This window comes from Protopterus annectens, chromosome 3.part0, assembly GCF_019279795.1.
Source record: "Protopterus annectens isolate FY-2018-M chromosome 3.part0, PAN1.0, whole genome shotgun sequence".
Lineage (NCBI taxonomy): Eukaryota > Metazoa > Chordata > Ceratodontiformes > Protopteridae > Protopterus > Protopterus annectens.
Window position 1 is genome coordinate 1,165,275,139 of NC_056731.1, and position 19,597 is coordinate 1,165,294,735.

General features: G+C 39.9%; 1 protein-coding gene across 1 annotated transcript in view; it reads right to left on the reverse strand.

The window, feature by feature from the left end:
• The window catches only part of NBN (nibrin), a 1,386,396-nt gene that overhangs the window by 626,936 nt on the left and 739,863 nt on the right, over window positions 1-19,597 (reverse strand). Inside the window, exon 9 of the mRNA XM_044065389.1 lies at window positions 10,156-10,297. Coding sequence (XP_043921324.1) covers window positions 10,156-10,297 — 142 coding nt within the window. The remainder of the gene's footprint in view (window positions 1-10,155; window positions 10,298-19,597) is intronic.

A 19,597-nucleotide genomic window follows, 5' to 3' on the forward strand; every position in this document is an offset into this window, starting at 1 on the left:
GCACATTATGCACAGCTCACGGTCAATCCTAATCATGGAGCAAGTGATACTAGGTTGCCTGATACTACAATACCTTCAAAGCTGGATAATAAAATGACCCTATTTCACCGAAATTAAAAAAGGAAAATATACTGAATCATTAATGCTTTAATCCAAATAAAACATTGGAAATGGCATTTTCATTTCAGTATGGGCAATTTAAAGAGGTTGTAGGTTCCAACAGAGCAGGGCATCATCTTTAAATTATGCAACTGTACCATACCTTTCAACCTCAGAGCAGGAAATCTGGACAAAGCCATAAATAGAAGTGGAACAAAGACCCAAAAATAGGGACTTTTTTTAAATATTGCTCTTCCAAACTTAGAAAGATGATAGAATAACATTTTGCATTAGCATTGATTTTCTGAAGGGTATGAAATCGGACTGAAACTCGAACATCTGTCATTATTCCCGAACTTTAATCTTTAATGATTTGTCATTAATTTGCCAGAAAACTACAATTTTATAAAAAACTAACCAAAAATATGAGTCAAAAATCTGTACAGTTAAGAGGTATGATACTGTACTCACAGATTTGGGCAAGTATTCAAGTCTGTACACATTTTTTTTCCACTGCGTAGCTAGTGAAGTCCTGCCTGTATTATACAATATGCATTAGTATCCCACGCCCACAGGCTCATCAGCAGTGCACAGACACAACACAGACTTCCCGCCTATAAGATAACTAAATTAATCACCACTTTTCACTTCAGTGACTGAAGACTGTTGCTCTTTATGAAATGGTGGGGCATGTGGAATCAACTGTGTTATATACACACACCTCACTCTCGTGAGGTTAGGTGCAGGATTTCAGTCATTCGGCTAGCTCTGCTTTTAATTCTGGTGTGGTGCTGAATCTGTGCTAACTGGTTATCTCAGATTTCACTTGCAAACTGAGATTAACCAATCAGCTTCAGCGCTCGCCTCCAGTCAGTTATGAGACGCGAAGGTCGGGCAATAAAGAATTCTGGATTTACACTGTGAAATCCAGACACTGGACAACGGCCTGTATTTTCGGACAATACGGAAACATTCTGTACAGCTGGCAACCCTAATTGGCATCCAGGCAGCGCATTAACTAGGTAGTAACTGAATTTTACCTACATAAAAAATTCAATGACATTCCTTTTTCGCAGTTTCTGTTTTCACACTTGTAGAGAGTGCAGCCAACTTGGAAGCCCAATTTCCCAAACTTTTTGATTCAATAAGAATATGCAAGAAAAAAAGCTAAACACGTTTTCAACCCCATCTCATTTTAAGTCACAGCAAATACACAAAACTGTAAGCACTTCTTTCCAAAACAATGAAAACTGCCCTTCCAAACAGAAGCAGCTGCTAGAAATTGAAGGCTGCATCCACAGGTATTAACTGTTCTAAAGTCAAAGTTAACCATGCTAATGTGCATGTTAGAACATGTGCGCCCACATACTCGCACTACTAGTGATCTTATCTTTATATGCAAAACAAATTGATTGCATGCATTCAGTAAACTTTAAATGTTAACCTTAAAAAGGTATAACTAACCTAAAAAAATGTGTGTTATTATATTTATTGCATTAAAGTACTGAGGCTGCTGGAGAGGCAACAGTTTGTAGAATTATTCACTTCCCACAGTTTCAAACTTAATTTTTTAGTTTATTTTCCTGAACCACTTGCTAATAGTCATTCAAAATGAAATTGCATTACTTCTTGCAGTTCAACAGAAAATATCATTCAGATCATACTTTGCAAACTTCTCAATGTAGACTGTTTTCATCTAAAAACAAGTGCTACTGGAAAAACTCAGTTAATTTCTTCTTGTTTTTAATTATTTGTACTTAACATTGCTTACAGCAGTTTTAATATCTACTTATTTTACTTATTATTTTCGTTACATAGCACATCAGTGCCCCTTTGAAAGTTAATTACAGAGTATCTGACAGACCTGCAGAAGAGGTGATTCAGAACATACTGTTTAGACCCCTCAGTTAAATATGTGCACCTGCAAACTTGACTATCTTCATCCAAACACAGGTGCTAGTGGGAAAAAAATCAGTTTGTTTCTTTGAAAATACATGAAAGAACAATTGTCAGGTTTTCATAACCTTCCCTAGCTCATCAATGTTTTTTAAGTAAAAACTGTCTATAAACATTAAACCACTTCAAGAAAATAATAAAAAAAAAAACGAGTCCATGGTTTAAATAAAACATTTTTTCTAGACATCCACCTCTGGAAGTAAACACTAATGAAATTATTACATTTTAATTTTGTACATATACTATGATCCATACACATGAAACATCTCCCAGCAGCAAAAGATCACAACATTACAGCAACTTAACTTGCTTATTTGCAACCTTTCTTATACTGTTACAGTGTAAAGCCCAAATGTATTTCAACTTGGAAACAGTACTTTTCTTCTTTCTTATCACTAGCATATGCAACAGTTCCCAATAAAACTCACATCTTACATTTAAAATAGTTTAGTTCTATATTATACAGACTACGTCAAACACACTGTAAAAAAATCATGCAGTTTGCATTAGATAATTTGCATACAAGTATTAGTATTAGCAAGAACAAAAGTGATTTTACTTACCGTCACTTTTTTAGTTCATTCAGCATCCTTCTAAACATTAATGGCAAAGTGGGGCTGATGCTTTAGAGCTTTCCCACCAGTTTAACACAGTCAGAAACTTCCTCTCTCTTTAACCCACTTCTACTTGCAAAATGTTATCTAGCAGAGCTGATGCTTTACTACTTATTCACTAAATTCACTTTGTTGCTGGTCTTCTGCCTCATCATCTCTATCTCTCAACAACAATCTGTGACTCATGTTCAAGGTAACACTAATCATTCTGGTCAGCTCCTGGGCTTTTTTTTCCTGTAGCCCTAGCATCTTCCTTTGGAATAACAAAAAAGGTTTCAATGGCGAAGTCTCTATGGGCTACCTTACAGAGAGATGACTGTGAAGCAAAGTCACTTTCGGCTTGCTGTCTGTTGACTAAACTTTTGTATTTCCTCCATAACCTGTTCTGCATTCAAAAATGTCTCTGATCCTCTTAAGAAAAATATTCTGAAGATAGCTGGATGCAACAACTTGAATCTCACACCTGCCTCCTGACAACCCTGCCATCTGGGATATACTTGCTTCTCTTTTGCCAGTGTATAAAGAATACTCATTTCCCACAAGCATTCTGGTATCCCCAATTTTTTTTATACTTTTCCGTATGGAAACTTTTGTCAGAAGCAGCTCTTCCTGCTGCTATGATTGCATCTTTACTAGTATGGGGTCTCAGCTATTTCTGATGGCCAAATATGGAGCATACACACAATGGACTCTCTCATTAAACTAATCAGTAACATCAGTCCAGTTACTTATTTATACTTTCACAAAACTAACGGTCTATCCTTCCAGTTTCTCTGGTATAGCAAAAAATCTCAGATGTTCTTAGTGTGCTCTACTTTTTAATGATTATTTTAAACAGTTCTTCCTGAAAAGCCTCATGTTCAGCCAATCTTTCTTTCATTTCAGTCTCTGATCTCTAAAATGTATTGGGTCATCTGAGTGGCTATTTAAAGCTTATTTTCCCAGCCTTTCATTAGTTGACTTTATATATTCCCTCCAGTGACCCACTTACTTTTAAAAATCTGCATTGAAGTGTTTTTGTCGTATAGTTCCTCCAAATTACAATGTTATAAATATAACATAAATATAATATAAATGTTATAAATAGCCATGTTGTACACAAAATCTGTAACCTGAACTGATTTTGCTGAACAGATTGTGAGGCACCTCAAAGCCAGAGCTGTTTTTTTTTTCTTTTGGTCAATTTCTCTTACTTTTTCCAATTTTTGTTTTCTTGCTAGCACCCGGGCAGTGTAATTACTAGCAAGAAATCAAATGTCACCCAAATGTAGAACCTCTACTACTATTTTTTTTTTTTTTTTTTAAGCAATTTCTCAGTTTTTGCACTGGGAGAGCTCTAATCAAACTGTTACTCAGCTGTCATCACAGAAGTCTTGTTTTTATTTATTTATTGATTTTTCTTGAGAGTTGTTGCTAACCTGGCTGGGAAGTGTCTTCCTGTAAGATGAATATGTGCATCAGCACTAGATAGATGAGAGGTGCCCTTTCCATGGCACCTTTCTCAAATTTGCTGAATTGGCTTTACTATGTACTGACAGTTACTGTATGTAACACCTTTCATTCCATAGATCAGAAATGAACTCTGCTATGTCTAAGTAGATGGAAAATGGATTTTTGTACTGCATCTTTGTCTTTTGAACATACCATTTCTGAGCATCTGGTCAGCTCTACACCACCCATTTTGATGCTGCAATAGATAACAGCATTTGATTTCAGCTTCTTACTGCTATTGTTTGCCAATGTGTATAATGGTAAGCATATACACCTTTTTGTTTTAAGGCCTGGCACTCCATATTGTAGCTTGTAGTTTTTGGCAGTCCACAGCTACATATGAGATAATGTTGCTAACACTTACACTTGCCTATCAGAACTGTGGTAGCATACCTTCCCTAAAGAAGTTTACTATTCCACAGAACTCTGTCTATAGACTTTGGTGATAGATGGCACATTTTGAGTTATATCCATACCCACAAGTGTTGCAACACATTCCAGGCAAAGAAACCAACAAATGGATCGCCACCAGTGTTGGCCACACCCAGGGGCTGCTCACATTGAACTTCACTGATCTGACTGCTGGCTCCAGGAAAACCTAAAATCCATCTTGCTCTGCTATGTCCTTTGATGTAGACTTCCTTGCATACATAATTAAATTCTACATGTCCTTCAGTGCTGGTTTCAGCTAGATTTCCACATAGCTCATAGCTCTCTAAAGAAAACTGAAAACTTTTTAATGCGATATAGCATTTGAACTTAAGCCTGCCTTTGTACATATGTGACTCAACAACTGTTTGGCTGGTGAAAACAACATGAAAAAATATAGAAAGGATATTTATTACTTTTTTTTAATCTAGAGGTTGACTGGTAAGCTCATGACTGGAGGACAACTGTGAAAAATTCATTGCTCTTGGATCAGAAGAATTTCAGTAAATGCAAAAAGATCTCTGCTCAAGAGATGATGATGTAATGGCAACACTGGATTAATGGACTACTACTCTAAAAGCTGTGGTTTCTAAAGCATCTCATTTTAAAGGAATGTGCCCAGGATTGCATATGATTCTGAAGGAGAGAGATGTTCTTAGAACTCAGCATCTGTTCATTTCAGGACATATTACTGATATCAGATTTTGACTATCACTCAGATCATAGAAAAAATATCTGGAAATATTTTAATGGTAATACAGAATCTTGCAGCTCAACATTAACGCCAGAGTTGTCAGCGAACTCTAAGAGCACTGCCTGGTTGCCAAGTCATATCACCTAACATTGTGTGCATCATGCCTTTTGGTGAGATGTGAAAATACTAAGCACAGAAACTGGCAGTGTGGCTGAAGTGGTTCCTTTCTGCAATTCCACATCAGTTTCCTAACCTATGTCCTCCACAGTCTAAGAGTTTTGAATAACTACTGCCTGTGGCCTGTGTGCTGGCACATTAAAGGACCTACATGGTCTTTTACAAGTGCCACATCTACAATGTATTGGCACCTGACATGTCCATGTGGTTTTCATAATGTGAATAATCAGTATCAGATTATGTATAATGACATGCTAGATAATATTCCAAAGAGGCACGTCTGTAAACATTTCCACCACAGTAGTGTTGCAGTATTTTTTTTTTCCTGGGGCACTTTTAGTTTGGGGTTTTATAAGAAGAACTTAGAAAGAAAATACATTATTAATTACACCACTGCTTCAACCACCAGTTTACTTTCTTCAAACTGCTTCCCAGTTCTTTGGCAGCCAAATACTAGCAATATGTCTTACATGATTCAGCAATGAGCACTAAATTTACATCATTACAGATGTTGCAAATATCCCTGGCAAAAAATAGTGCCATGTATAAGAAGGTATTTGAAATATACTTCTTAGCTTGGCTGGAGATTCAAAATGTTAATTTAAGATGAAATTCTGGGAAAAAATTATTTTCCCCCACAGAAGAGCAATCACATCCATAACAATGTGACTAGCATTACAGATGCATTTGATTTATACACTTCAGAAACCTCTGAAATTCATCTTAAAGGGATAACAACTAGGTCATCACATGGCCCAAAAAGCTTGACAACTCCCCACACATTAATGACGTTGATTCTAGCCCATGTCCTCATGGCCACAACAGGAAAGTTTTAGCCTTTCAAGACATCAAAAACTGTAATTTATCCATGAAGAAATCTTATTTATTTATTTACTTTATGTATTTATGTTCCATTTTGTTAAATATTAGGCTAGAGATCTGAATAGTGTGCTCAGCAGAAAACAAGGGAAGTGCAAAGGTATGATTCTCAACAGTAATGCACAGCAGAAGACTCCAGAAACAGAGCTCACCGGTTATTTGCCATAGTTCTCCAAGCTGGGACAAACTAACAGAAGAGGGAAGGTTGGTCAGTTCTTATAAAGCAGAGAAGCAAAACTGACTGGAACTCGGATAAAAAAAAAAAAAAAAAGGGATAATTTTAAAAGAACAGACACCCCCCCTTCCACTGCAGTTAATGTGCCTGTTTCCTCTTTCCTCTGTTGCAGGTCTTCAACCAGGTCTTGGTTAGGCTGGCCAAACAAAGTCAGACCTAAGAAAGGGCCATCTAGGATGGTCTGCCTAAGCTCATTCTTAAAGTTCAAGGGTTTGAGACATAATATTTCGTGCACTGCCACTACATCATCACAGTCAAAGTTACAGCAGGGTGCATATGAAAGAAACAAAGAATGGCTTCATTAGGGTATTTTCTACAGGCTCCCTGTTATAAAGCATTCAAGAACACTGCTCATTTTTTTTCTGAAGCCTCACCCACAAGAAAGGGCTGGAAATGTGAAAGATGAGGCAGTCAATTAAAGGATTTGAATTCCAAAGTGGCATACAAGCATACTTCTTTGCTCATGTTAAACAGGACTTTGCAGTAAAATGGAAAACTGCTGTGATTACTGGGATGTATGCTGGCTCACAGGGATCACAAAGGAATCTGTCATGTGATACTTAGCCAGAACGTCAAGACACTTCACTAGTGGCATGTAGACTGTATCAGCCTTCCTGGTAAACTCAGGGAGCAAACTCCAGATGCATACAGGCAGCATATATATCCTTCAGACAAGTAGATAAGTTGAGTATGGTCCAGGGAGCTTTATCTTTCATCTTCAACTAATGGTTAATTCTTTTTAGGAAAGAAAGAAGAAATCAACATACACATGAGCATTTCCCTAAAGAGTGGTCCATAAAACAACAACTATAGGGGTGGTCCATAAAACAACAACTATAGGGAAGGGAGATATCACTACCCTTGTCAGTCTCATAAACAAGCACCTTGCATCTTCAGAAACCCATTTTCAGGGAGAAACTACAGTAGACAGAAACACAGAAAATGAAACACACGCCTCTTGCTCTAGCAGAGTATTAAGTGTGCTTACTCAATGTAAGAGATGATGAATAAACCGCAGGCAAAGTATGACGATGAAATTGACACCTGGTTCTGAAATTACTGCACAGGTCCTTGTTCAATAATACCCCCTAAAAGGATAGTCTTGTACCCCACAAGGAAAGTTCACACCAAATATCAAACAGCACACATGTCCACTGTTGTGAGCATCTTTCACTCTTACTTGGTGAAGGATGCACTATAGAAGCTTCATGTACTCCAATCAGAGAGACTTCCTTGATTCAGGGAAAGGAGGAAGAAAATCTCATGTCCAAGTTTATTCAAATGGCCTGCACTGGAGCAGATCATATGCTTTTACAACACACACACACACACACACACACACACACACACACACACACTAGTTGTAGGGAACTTCTACACTACCTGGCATCATCACCAAATGATGTGTGCAAGTTTGATATCATTAGCTGAAAAGTACATAGCACAAGGAGACAAGGACTATCAAAGGGACAGAGTCTGAAGGAGACTGACCAATCCCTGGCCTCCAAATTCCTTAACATGTCCCTCTAGACTGACTCAGGTGAAAGAACATAAGATAGGACACCTTGTTAATCTACACTATGGACATCTTCAAGGCTTTTATCTTTCAAGAGGTATGGGAGGCCTACAGGTTTCCCATATTTTTGATTTAGAGGGACTAGGCTGAAGCAAAGACATTTAAAAGCACTTTAATAATACAGTCCTCTCCCAGGCAAAGTCAAAGTAACCATATGAAATGTCGGGACCCACTACAGCGAGTCCCGAAACAGAGATTGAATGGCTGAAAACAGACAATATTTACTAAGTCCGAGACAGCTATTTTTCCAGAATATTCTCTTTTCTCTGAGGTATGGAAATTTCAGAGTAAATGTATATAAGTTCAGGGTGTGTGGGAGGCTTGCCCCACCACATCAGGGGGTGCAAGGGGGACTGACTTCCATGTAAAATTAAGTTTAAAGGAGAAAAATGATGTTCTAGATTTGCTCTAGTCCTGCAGTTCTATTTATTTATTTTTGGCTTGTCAGCACTTGGTATTTCTAGTGCTGACATTTCAATACGGTGCCCAGTGCCAGCGTTCCCAGAGTAGTGATCTTTCAACTCCAAAACTTACACTTATTAGACATTGAATGTGGGAAACTTCCAATAATGTATATTAGGAGTAAGAACTAAATTTGTGAGTTGCAGAAAAAAAGGGTCCTTGTGGGCTGAGCATACCCTTTTAACCTGGGATCGGATGTCTTCAAGATATGCAAGAGAGAGGTACACACACTCTCTAGGGAAGAGCTTACAGATTTCAAGGAGACTGTGAAGGAAGTAGTAGAAATCACAACTGTTACATACAGAACAGCATCTTCAAAGTCAGACTAGGATTTAAATGACTAGACAATGTATACTGGCAAAAGATCTACAAAACTAAAAATGAAGTCCACTGGTGTACTCTAAGGAAACTCTCAAACTGGCTCAGTATTTCACTGTAGACAAGTTAGGATCCTCTGCGATGCCTATACAACTTTTCTAATTATAAAACAGCTCTGTGGTTGCTCAGTGTGCATAGCCTACACAATAAAATTAAAAACAGATCTTTTGGTGGTACCATAAATCTAAAAACACACAGTGCAAAATGTATTGTGCAAACCTAAAAAAAGTTAAAAGTAAATACTGTGGGAAGAAATAGCCAGAGAATTGTTATGGCTAGACTTGAACAGGCCCTAGGGCTGACAGTCTAGTATGAACCTATGAACCTATTAGCATCTCCCATGGTATATTTTTATTCTCAGCCTTTAATCTGAACATTTAGACAATGAAGCAGAGCATTATGTATTTGCTGTGGTAACCTGCTAGATGTTTCAGACTTCTTACTACAAGTCTGGCAAATTAATGACAATAGCAATTAAAAACAACAAATGGCAACATTCACTGCTATACATTAAAAGCTTTATTTTGCAGGGAGTACAAACACCCCTGTACCCCCCCATGTGGGTCTGTAACCACCCCACTGCATTTCTTATATGAAGCAGCTCTGAGATATAGCAATTTTGAAGTCAGTACATATTTTTCCCGAAAAACACACTGCAATTTTCAATGCTGCAGGACTTGCAATAAGGAGTCAAAAACTTACAACAGGAAGCCATCTACTATGTCATTTAAACACTACATTACTTTAAAATAAAGAGATCTTAACAGAATAAAATTCAGTAACAGTCAAACACTGTTGTCAGTTTCTTAAGAGCAGCAAAGATGAGCCACAAACGTAAGGAATTGTTTTAAAATGTAGCCTGACACCTAGAGAAAAATCATGAAGCATGTAAAGATGTACTTACATGACCTTTGATTAGATAGTTGGAATTTCAACGGATTCACATTATCCAATATGCTACAAAAATGCCTATATAACATTTAAAACTGACAATGACAATGCTAGTGGGGATATACAAAATGTTTTTTTTTTTTTTTTTTTTTTTAAAAAGAGTTCCTTAAAATCATTAAACTAAAATTACAAAAATACACTGCTTTGATTGCACATTCTCATCACAATGGCAAACATGTACTGTTTGTTACAAGCAATATTTCTTTCCAATTACCTTGGATCAACAATCTGACTTGATTCAGTATTTGGTACATATGCTGTGACATTCAGTGTTGGACCAGGCATGACGGTCTCTTCCACAGCTGTGCTCTGTGACAGCGTGGGCCCAGGAATTGTTTTAGAAGCTGCCCCAATATCTAACACAATAAAGAACACACACAAAATATGCTGAGCTTCTTATAATCACTGATGCGCTTTCTTAGCATTTTATATACATGTTAATTTATCACATTATCTGTTTGAATCAATGGACTACTTCTAGACATTTAAGTAGGCTCTACTTCGCACAATTTATCCATCTTAATGTTAAAATGCATTTAAGATTAAACAGTCTACATCACATACTGTGTTGTTTCTAATTTTCTGCAAAGTAAAACACCGACTCCATTCAAAGTTTGCTAAAGAACTACAGAATATGTTGTCACATTCACACACAACATAAATAATAGTACGACATCAATTGTACTTAGAGAGCCATCCAAAGTGAGTTTAAGCTTGGATACATTCTTCCTGTGCCTTATTGTAGACATCTTTTAAAAATTCTCAAGCAACACAAATGGAAGGGGAGACCATTATGGCCTGCACTTATGACAAAACACCTGGATTAAAAGATGTGCTTCTCTTTCCTGACCAACACTCTATGACGGCTACCACTTGCAAAAACAAACTTACTTTAACAAGGAAGGTAAGTGATATATATATATATATATATATATATATATATATATATATATACACACACACACACACACACAGCTTCTTCTGAAAGGTCAAAGTCACTAAAGCCCTAAGCCAAAAGAAAGAGGAGGAATGAAAACAAGCACAAAATACAAAGACGCTTTAGAAGATTAACTGTCATGACGAGTAAAAGCATATCTACTGCACCTTTAATCAAGTGGCCCTCTATCAGTGAGCTAACAATTACATAGGATGCTAAGCAGTACAATGCAATCAAAAATGACAAAAAGGAGATGGAAAACAGAGACGCAAGGATGCAGAATCAGGATAAAATGTCCTAAAGAACAGTCCTCCATAGCAGTGCTTTATTACTGCACCAAAAAAAGCACATAGTATTGCTTTGTGATGACTAAGTAACAAAAGCATTACTTTTCTGCTGCAGGCACAATTCTGCAAGCATTATTGAGACTAAAGGACATGATGGACAACACACATGGAACATTATGGTAAGTGCATAACTTCTTTATGTGATGTTGTCAATCTCATCTTTATTCTCACTAATGGGACCACATCCCAAGCAACCTGACTCTTGGGTGGCTCATGGGAGAATATTCGTCAGTACAACAGAACTGAAAGAGGCTCTACTCGTAGAGGCCAAATCCACTTTGTAATGAGTAATAAAAGTATGAGGTTTTGCCCAAACTGCTGCAGCACAAATATTATCCAATGGTAATCTAGCTTGAAAAGCTGCAGCCGTGGCTATAGACCTTGTGGAATGACCTTTAACAGTATCTGGAAAGGGTCTATTCTTTGAATTATAAATGTAAGATATACTTAGTGTATGCTATTTAGATAAAGTAACTTTTGTGACTTTTTTAATATCAGAATAAGAAATGAACAGCTGATCTGATTTTCTAGTCTCAGACATCTTATGTAAGTAGAAATGTAACTGTCTCTGAACATCTGAGAGATGCAGTAAATATTCTCCTTTATTTTGGAAGTTAGGGAAGAAAACTGGCAACTCTATAGATTGGTTGAGATTACTTTCTGATACAACCTTTTGTAGAAAAGAGGGGTTTGTGCGTAAAGAAACTATGTCCTTATGAAAAATTAGGTATGGCAGTTTGGAAGATAAGGCTTGCAATTCAGAAACTCTTCTGCTGAAGTAATATAGCAATAACCCATGCCTGGGGGTGTGGGTAATGCGGGATTTACCCACGGTTGGCGTGGTTTGGTCCCGAGGGACCAAACAAAGACAAACATGGGTAAATCCCACATTACACACACCCAGGCGTGGGTTATTGCTATTATACTATGACATTATTTAAGAAAAGAAATAATTACTTTTCTTAAATAATGGCATTGTATAATGCCTCTTTGCTGCCCTTCCGCAGCTGTCTGGTATCCACGGCAGTTCTGATGTACTGCGCATGCCTACGCAGTACATCAGAGCTGTGGCCAAATGCAACGGAGAAAGCAAGATCTCCATTGCTTTTTACTGTTTCGCTATGTTAAATGGGTTTAACATAGCGAGACAGCTTTAAAATAAGCAACGGAGATGTCCGTTGCTTATTTTAAAGCTGTCTCACTATGTTAAACCCATTTAACATAGCGAAACAGTAAAAAGCAATCGAGATCTTGCTTTCTCCGTTGCTTTTTTTTTAAACCTGTCTCGCTATGTTAAATGGGTTTAACATAGCAGACATTTAAAATAAGCAACGGAGATCTCCGTTGCTTATTTTAAAGCTGTCTCGCTATGTTAAACCCATTTAACATAGCAAGGTTTAAAAAGCAACGGAGAAAGCAAGATCTCCGTTGCTTTTTACACACTGTGTCGCTATGTTAAAGGAGTTTAACATAGCGAGACAGCTTTAAAAAAAGCAACGGAGATCTCCGTTGCTTTTTTTAAACCTGTGTCGCTATGTTAAACTCTTTTAACATAGCAAGACAGTGTTTTAAAAGAGACTTATACTAATGGAAAAAGTCCGGGCGACAGGACCTTTTTCCATTAGTATAAGTCGATTTACTCACATGTCGCTGATGGTTCAAAAGAGGAGACAGCTGATGTTAGACAAAATGAAATTAAGATCCCAGGGGGAAATGGTGGCCTTATATTAGTACCTTTCAAAAAGGCTTTAGAAAGACTGTGTGACATGATCTCACAACCATTTTTCTTCTATATGAAAACTGGAAATTACTGCCAACTGGACTTTAATAGTAGCTGCAGAAGTTACTTCACCGAAAAGTTCTGCCAATAATTCTAGAATAGACTGTATGGGCGCAGTAAAGGGATCTAACTGATTATTGTTGGCCCATGTTAACAATCTTTTCCATTTGCTCCTGTACAGTTTTCACGTAAACATTTTATGGAAAGATAGCAAAATATGTTTGAATGAAGAAGAAAGCAGATGAAACCTGGAGATCAGGGGAAATGGAGCAGCCAAGCTGTTAGTTTGAGACCGTCCAAGTTGGGGTGAACCATCAGTGACAGGTGAGTCAGAAGGTCCTGAGCAGGACCTAGAATCCATGGTTCGTCCCGAAGATAAGGATGAAGAAAGGGGAACCAAATCTGATTAAGCCAACAGGGGCAATCAAGATTATTGTTGTCTCCAACAAACTTGCTTTCTGGAAAAACTTGGGAATTAGGGGGATAGGAGGAAAGGCATAAAGAAGTCCCGGAGGCCAAACGTGAACAAGTGCATCCCTTGGCGACTCACCCATGGGAAGGATCAGGGCAAAACAGTTGCTGCAGCAAGGCTGGCCCCATTTCTGAAAGATCTCTTCTACAACTTTTTGATTGAGGGACCACTCGTGTGGCCATAGTATTGCCTTGCTCAATTTGTCTGCAATCACGCTGGATTTCCCCAGGATGTGAGGTGCTATCAGAAAGCAGTTGGAAGCCATTGCCCAATGCAAAACCCTCAGAGCCAAAGGGAGTAAGATCTAGTTCCTCTCTGTTTACATACCCAACTACAGACATGTTGTCCAACTGGACTGCTATCGTTCCCAGAGGGAGAGTGTTTTGAAATGCTTGCAACGCTAAAAGCACCACCCTCATCTCTAGAATGTTTATGTGCAAGTGAACCTCGTATTTCTGCCAGATGCCTTAACTGTCTTCCCTAGATAATGCCCACCCATCCTATCTGGGAAGTGTCCATGGTCACTTTAACGTACGGTTGAGGGGGCATAAATCGATGGCCTTGAGATACTGGAAGAGTAAATCCACCACTGGAGATCCCTTTTGCAAATGTTGGTTATCATAACTGTGTGTGACACTGGAAGTTCCAAGCTTTACCATTGCGCGTAAAGTAACCACTGAAGTATTCTAGTATAAAGATGAGCTAGGGGAATGAGTAAGATTGACGCAGCCATTTTTCCCCAGTATCTGAAGAACTAGTTTTGCAGAGGCTCATGTCTTCTTGATTAACAGTCTTACATAATGGCAGAGGCAGTCTACTCTGTCTTGCAGGAGTCTTGCTACTAGTGTAGCTGTGTTTATATCTGCTCATATGAAGATTAAGCTTTGACAAGACTCTAGAGCAGATTTGTTTGTAGTTCACCGCAATATCTAGGGAGGAACATAACTGAAAGGTACAGTCCCTGGCTTGAAGCAGTAGATGCCTGGTCGAGGCGGTTATGAGACAGTCGTCCAGATATGGAAACAAGTGGAATCCTCTGCATCTCAGGTGAGCCGCCACTACTGCCACACACTTGCTGAACACTCTGGGGGCTGTAGTGAGACCAAAGGGCAGAGCTTGAAACTGGAAGTGACTGGCTCCTAGCCGGAAGTGCAAGAACCTTCTGGATCGCCTTTCCATTAGAATGTGGTAGTATGCATCCTGAAGGTCTATACAGCATGCCCAATTGTCTTTTTCCAGGAATGAAGTATCGATTGCAGTGTCACCATCTGGAACTTGGCCTTGTTTACAGACTTGTTTAGATTGCTGAGGTCCAAAATGGGTCTCCAGTCCCGTTTTCTTTGGAACTAAAAAGAATCTTGAGCAAGTTCCGGATCCTCTCTGGTCTGCTGGGATTTTTCTTAGCAACTTTTGGATTTCTAATGTTGCTCGTTCCTTGTGACTGGGTGGAACGTCTGGAACCAACTTGTTTATGGAAGGGGGAAGGAGAAGGGAATGATATATCTTCTGGATATTATGTCCTGCACCCATTTGTCATTTGTTAATTTGCCAGGTTTCGTGGTGCAGAGACAACCGATCCCAGACTGCCTCCAGAGGCAAGCAATCGGGCACTCCAGAAGCACTGAAACGGTCTACCAAAGAACAATTCTCTGGGAGCCCTGATTTTGCAGGCTTCCCCTGCTGTGAGGATGGCATCTTTCATTAATGTTTCACCTTCTGCCTGCATGGGAACTTTCACCCTGTATGTCTTGGAAAGACCTTTGAGATTTTCTGAACCACATCTTCCCACCACCTCTTTGGACCTTCGGGAAAGGGTCTAGTAAGTGTGGAAAAACATACTCCAATGGCAGATAAGGTCTTACCTTCTTACTCACACCTGGTGGGCTTTTCTTTTTTTCTTTGGGCCCAAAAAGAGATAAGCCATCAAAAGGGGCGTTGATGAAAGAAGACTTGAAGGGCTCAGCGAAATTGCAAGTGCCCTCGGGCAGATAGCCTAGTATGAACCTATGAACCTATATATACCCCAGGGATTACCTCAGTGTCACTGCTCGACAGAGGCACAGAAAAATAATGGGTATAGTTCCCCATACTAAAGGGGTGGCCTAAGCCACAAAACGATGGGCTAGGCTTGTAAATGCCCTCGGGCAGATAGCCTAGTATGAACCTATGAACCTATGAACTCATCCAGGCCTGCCTCCTGAGAGAGTTGCCTGAACCTGCTGCCCTACTTGTACCATCTGCTGCATACGATATAAGCCTCATGGATGATTTCACGACTGAATTTAAGATGGTGAACTGAGCACTGCTACTGTAGCAGCTACAGCTCCGTAGAGGGAGTCTGATAGGTCCTTTAGCAGGTCCCTCTGCAATCTAGTGAAGTGGGGAAGATAATTTCACTGACTGCAAGGCAAAGGTCACTGACAAATGATGTGCTTCTCATACCTATCCATGGTCCTGGAATCTGTATTTGGAGGATGGATAGCGGAGGTGGTCTCAGAAAGCTCCTGTGTAGTAGCAGCTGCCACCATGACCATGTCATCAACTGCTACACTTTTTGTCAAAAAGTTCTTGTCCTTAGGGCTGTAAAATATTTATCTGGCCTCGTAGGAGTAGGCTCTATGGTATCTGGGGTCTCTCAAGCCTTATGAGAAATTAACTCAATAAGCTCATCAGAAGGAGATGTCACCCAAGAGGTTGAAGGGTGAGACCCAAAAGCCTTCAGGTAAACTGACTCCTTGGCCGAAGGGGAGGTGGACTGCCAGTCACCTCTCTGCTTTAAGATTTCCAGGATGTCTCCAAAGGAGACATCTTCAGGTGGTGACCATGGGGACCCTTCTGCTTCATTGAGGTCGGTATCAGATGTGATGGACTCCTCTGGGGAGTCAAGATGCTTCTTCTTGTATGTCCTCTTCCGAGGGACCTCCTCAGTGGGATATGCTGGGGAGGTTTTAGAATGGGGGGAGTCCCCTGCTGGACATCCTGAGGCCTACGGTCTCTGTGGACCTGTAGAGAGGGTAGTTGAGAAGGCAAAGACACCTGGACAGAACTGGGAGGAAGATCCAAAGGAGATTGCGTCTCAGACTGAGAGGTAATCAGAACCCTCCTCATAACTTCGAAGGCAGTGCGCCAACTCCCCGGATCAGACAAGCAAGTTGTCAGAGCCGATGTAACCTCTGCAGCAGAAGACAGAAGCTCCGAAGCTGAGGTAAGAGCCAAACTCACCCACGCCGATGCGCCCGGAGGCAGGGTAGGATCTGATGAGATCTGAACTGGCTCCGCGGTCCCAACCAGGGAGTGTCGGCTTCCAGAGGTCTCCTGCTCAGACTAGGTGGAAACACTCCGGGCAGATAGTGGATCCGAGGAGCCTATGGGTCCTGGACCTGATACAGACACAAGCTGGATATTGGAATTTTATGGCTCCAAACCAAGGGATGGATCGGAGGAGGAGCAGGCACTAAGGAGGGAAGACTGTGTCTGATCCATTTCCATTTGGGCTCATATCCACCAAAAATTTGGCTAAGGTCGGTGTCTTTAATAGTCTCTTCACTCCCCTATCCACACCTTCATCGGACAGACTCCAGGTGGATCGGGTAGAGAGGGTAGGTAACTTCAATCTGGCTAGAAGAGGTGAAGGGAGCTGAGAGTGGAGTAGTTCCAGGGAAGATGATCAGCTCCTATAAATAAACTCAGAGGGGAAGGTTGACTTCAGGGAAGAGGGTTCTTGCTAATCCGAATAGCTTTGGATCCAAACTGAGTAGTCTGCTATGGTACTTCCTTTGGAGCCAACAGCTTGGGAGCTTTCCACTTCGGCTCCGAAAAAGCTCACTTTTGTGGTTTGTCTAATTTTGTCAGATTTTGAAGATTCCGGCGATATAGCCTCAGAAAAAGGGGTCTTAAGGAGACCTTTTAGAGTAAGCTGCGGTGGTGCAGCGGTAGTGTTGTTGTCTCACAAAGAGGCTCTCCCGTTTGATTCTCGGCTGGAGCGCCTTCTGTGTGGAGTCTACATGTCCTCCCTGCGGTCGAGTGGTGTTCGAAAGACGTGTAGAATGGGCATTCCCTTGTTGAAGGTTGGGTGTCGAGCTGGCACCTCGGCACTGTAAAAATCTACTGCCAATCATTTGTGGACCGGAGTTCCGCTGTGGTGACCCCTAATCGGGAAAAGCCGAAAGAACAACAACGAGACCTTTTAGAATAAACTTATTTTTACACTTCATCAATTTCCTGTGGTTAAATCCATGGCAGATGGAGCATGACTCATGTAAATGAAGAGACCCAAAGCAATAAACACACAGAATGTGCAAATTGCTTAGGGGCATCTTTTCCCCACATTTTTCACATTTCTTGAAACCTAGGGGCTTCCCTTTCTGCTTTTGAGACATATCTATATCAGAAAGAAAGAGCAGATGAAGAGGAACAGAGCGCACAAAAAACTCCGAGACAGTCCTCTACCTTAAATGGACAAAAATTTTAAAAGGACATAGAGATTTTTTATTAGAAAGGTGGGAAATGTAGGAAAGAAGGGAATTTAAACAGACGTTCAATAGACGTCCTCTAACTGAAACAGACACTAACTACTAATAAAAAGTGTAGAAAGAGACTAACAAGTCACTCGCTAAAGGGCAAAGATATAAACATTATTTTAAGAGAAAAAGGTTTTTAAGTATTGGAAAGTTAGAAATCTATAATAATAAGAAAAAAATATCAAACACTTATCCCAAAACTTGCTATCCAACCTCTTCACTGTGTGGGAAATGAGATCTGAGGAAGCTAGGAGATTGCATTATGGGTAAAGGAGGCGGCCCACAAATTTTGTTGAAGACCTCGAGCTTGGAAAACAGCCGAGATGGATCGGATCAGATCCCATCAGTGAGAATAAAGGTGAGATTGACAACATCAAATCATTGGTTTCCAAGACTCAAATGTAATTGTCTGTCAAACAAATAGGCTCAAAAGATGAGCAGGACAGAATGACTGTCAAAATATTTTGGTCTGACTACAAAGAAGCACATCTTAAAGGATGATGACAATGGGGAAACTTGCTTAATGATCTGCTTAACTATTCAGTTTTGAGAAAAAGTCATGTTGTTAATCAAATCAGGGAAGGCAAAAACAAAACTGAAATCCTCCCTAATTCTTTACCCCTCCATCCTTCCCAATTCTTTACACTACCAGCCTTTTCAAACTCTGCATCCCTCTTTTTCCTTTTTATTAATCCCCTACCCCATCCTTACCTACTACATCTACTTTGCAAACTAGAGTAACTGTGCAATCTACAATTACTAGCCAGTGTGTGTGTTAGTTTACTCTACTGACTATTTCATTCTGATTACTGTTCATACTGAAATTTAACTTGGATCTAGGTCTGTACTGGTTTGACTTATGTTTAGCTTCTACTCCCATGCTGAGCCAGAAAACAGTCCAAATGGATCAGTATTCTACCCTGGTTATCAAAGAATAAATAAATAAGATAAAATAAATCTTGACTGCAGAATTATGGCCGAAAAGAAAAAGTATTAAATGTGATCAACCAATCTACCCATCTACTAAACTGGGTGGACAGCAACAAGTCAAAGAACCTCTTTCAATAGCCATAAAGCTAACCTCTGAGGCAGCTGCAAGAAGAGCCCTCTGGCTTGCTATAAGTGAAAAAGTCTAGTCCTGAGACAAAAGCTAGCATTTACCTCAGAGAACAAAAGTTCCTCTAGCATGCAATGGGACCAGACCAATACATACACTACCAGTGACTGAGGAAATTAAAAAAAGAAGTTATGTCCTTACCATAACGTTCCATGTGAGTTGTTCATCTCGCCTTTTTGTTCTTACACGTGGGTCGGAGCCAATCCCTCAGCTCCGAATCGGCCTTTTTTTCAAGCTCAGACTCTCAAAGAAGCTCGAGACCCAGTGAATATCCCATGATGTCCTGCTATGAGTCTCCAGATCTAGTATGTTGCAACCAAGACAGCCTACCGACAGAATATGACTATAAAGTCTACCTACTCAGGTAACTCCAAGAGCAGAAGGACAGAAGAGGAGCAGGAATGTATAAACAGACTGACAGCTGAAACAATCTACAAGGCAACCATCTCACTCGACTGGAGGGGAAGGTGGGCAGGAATGTAA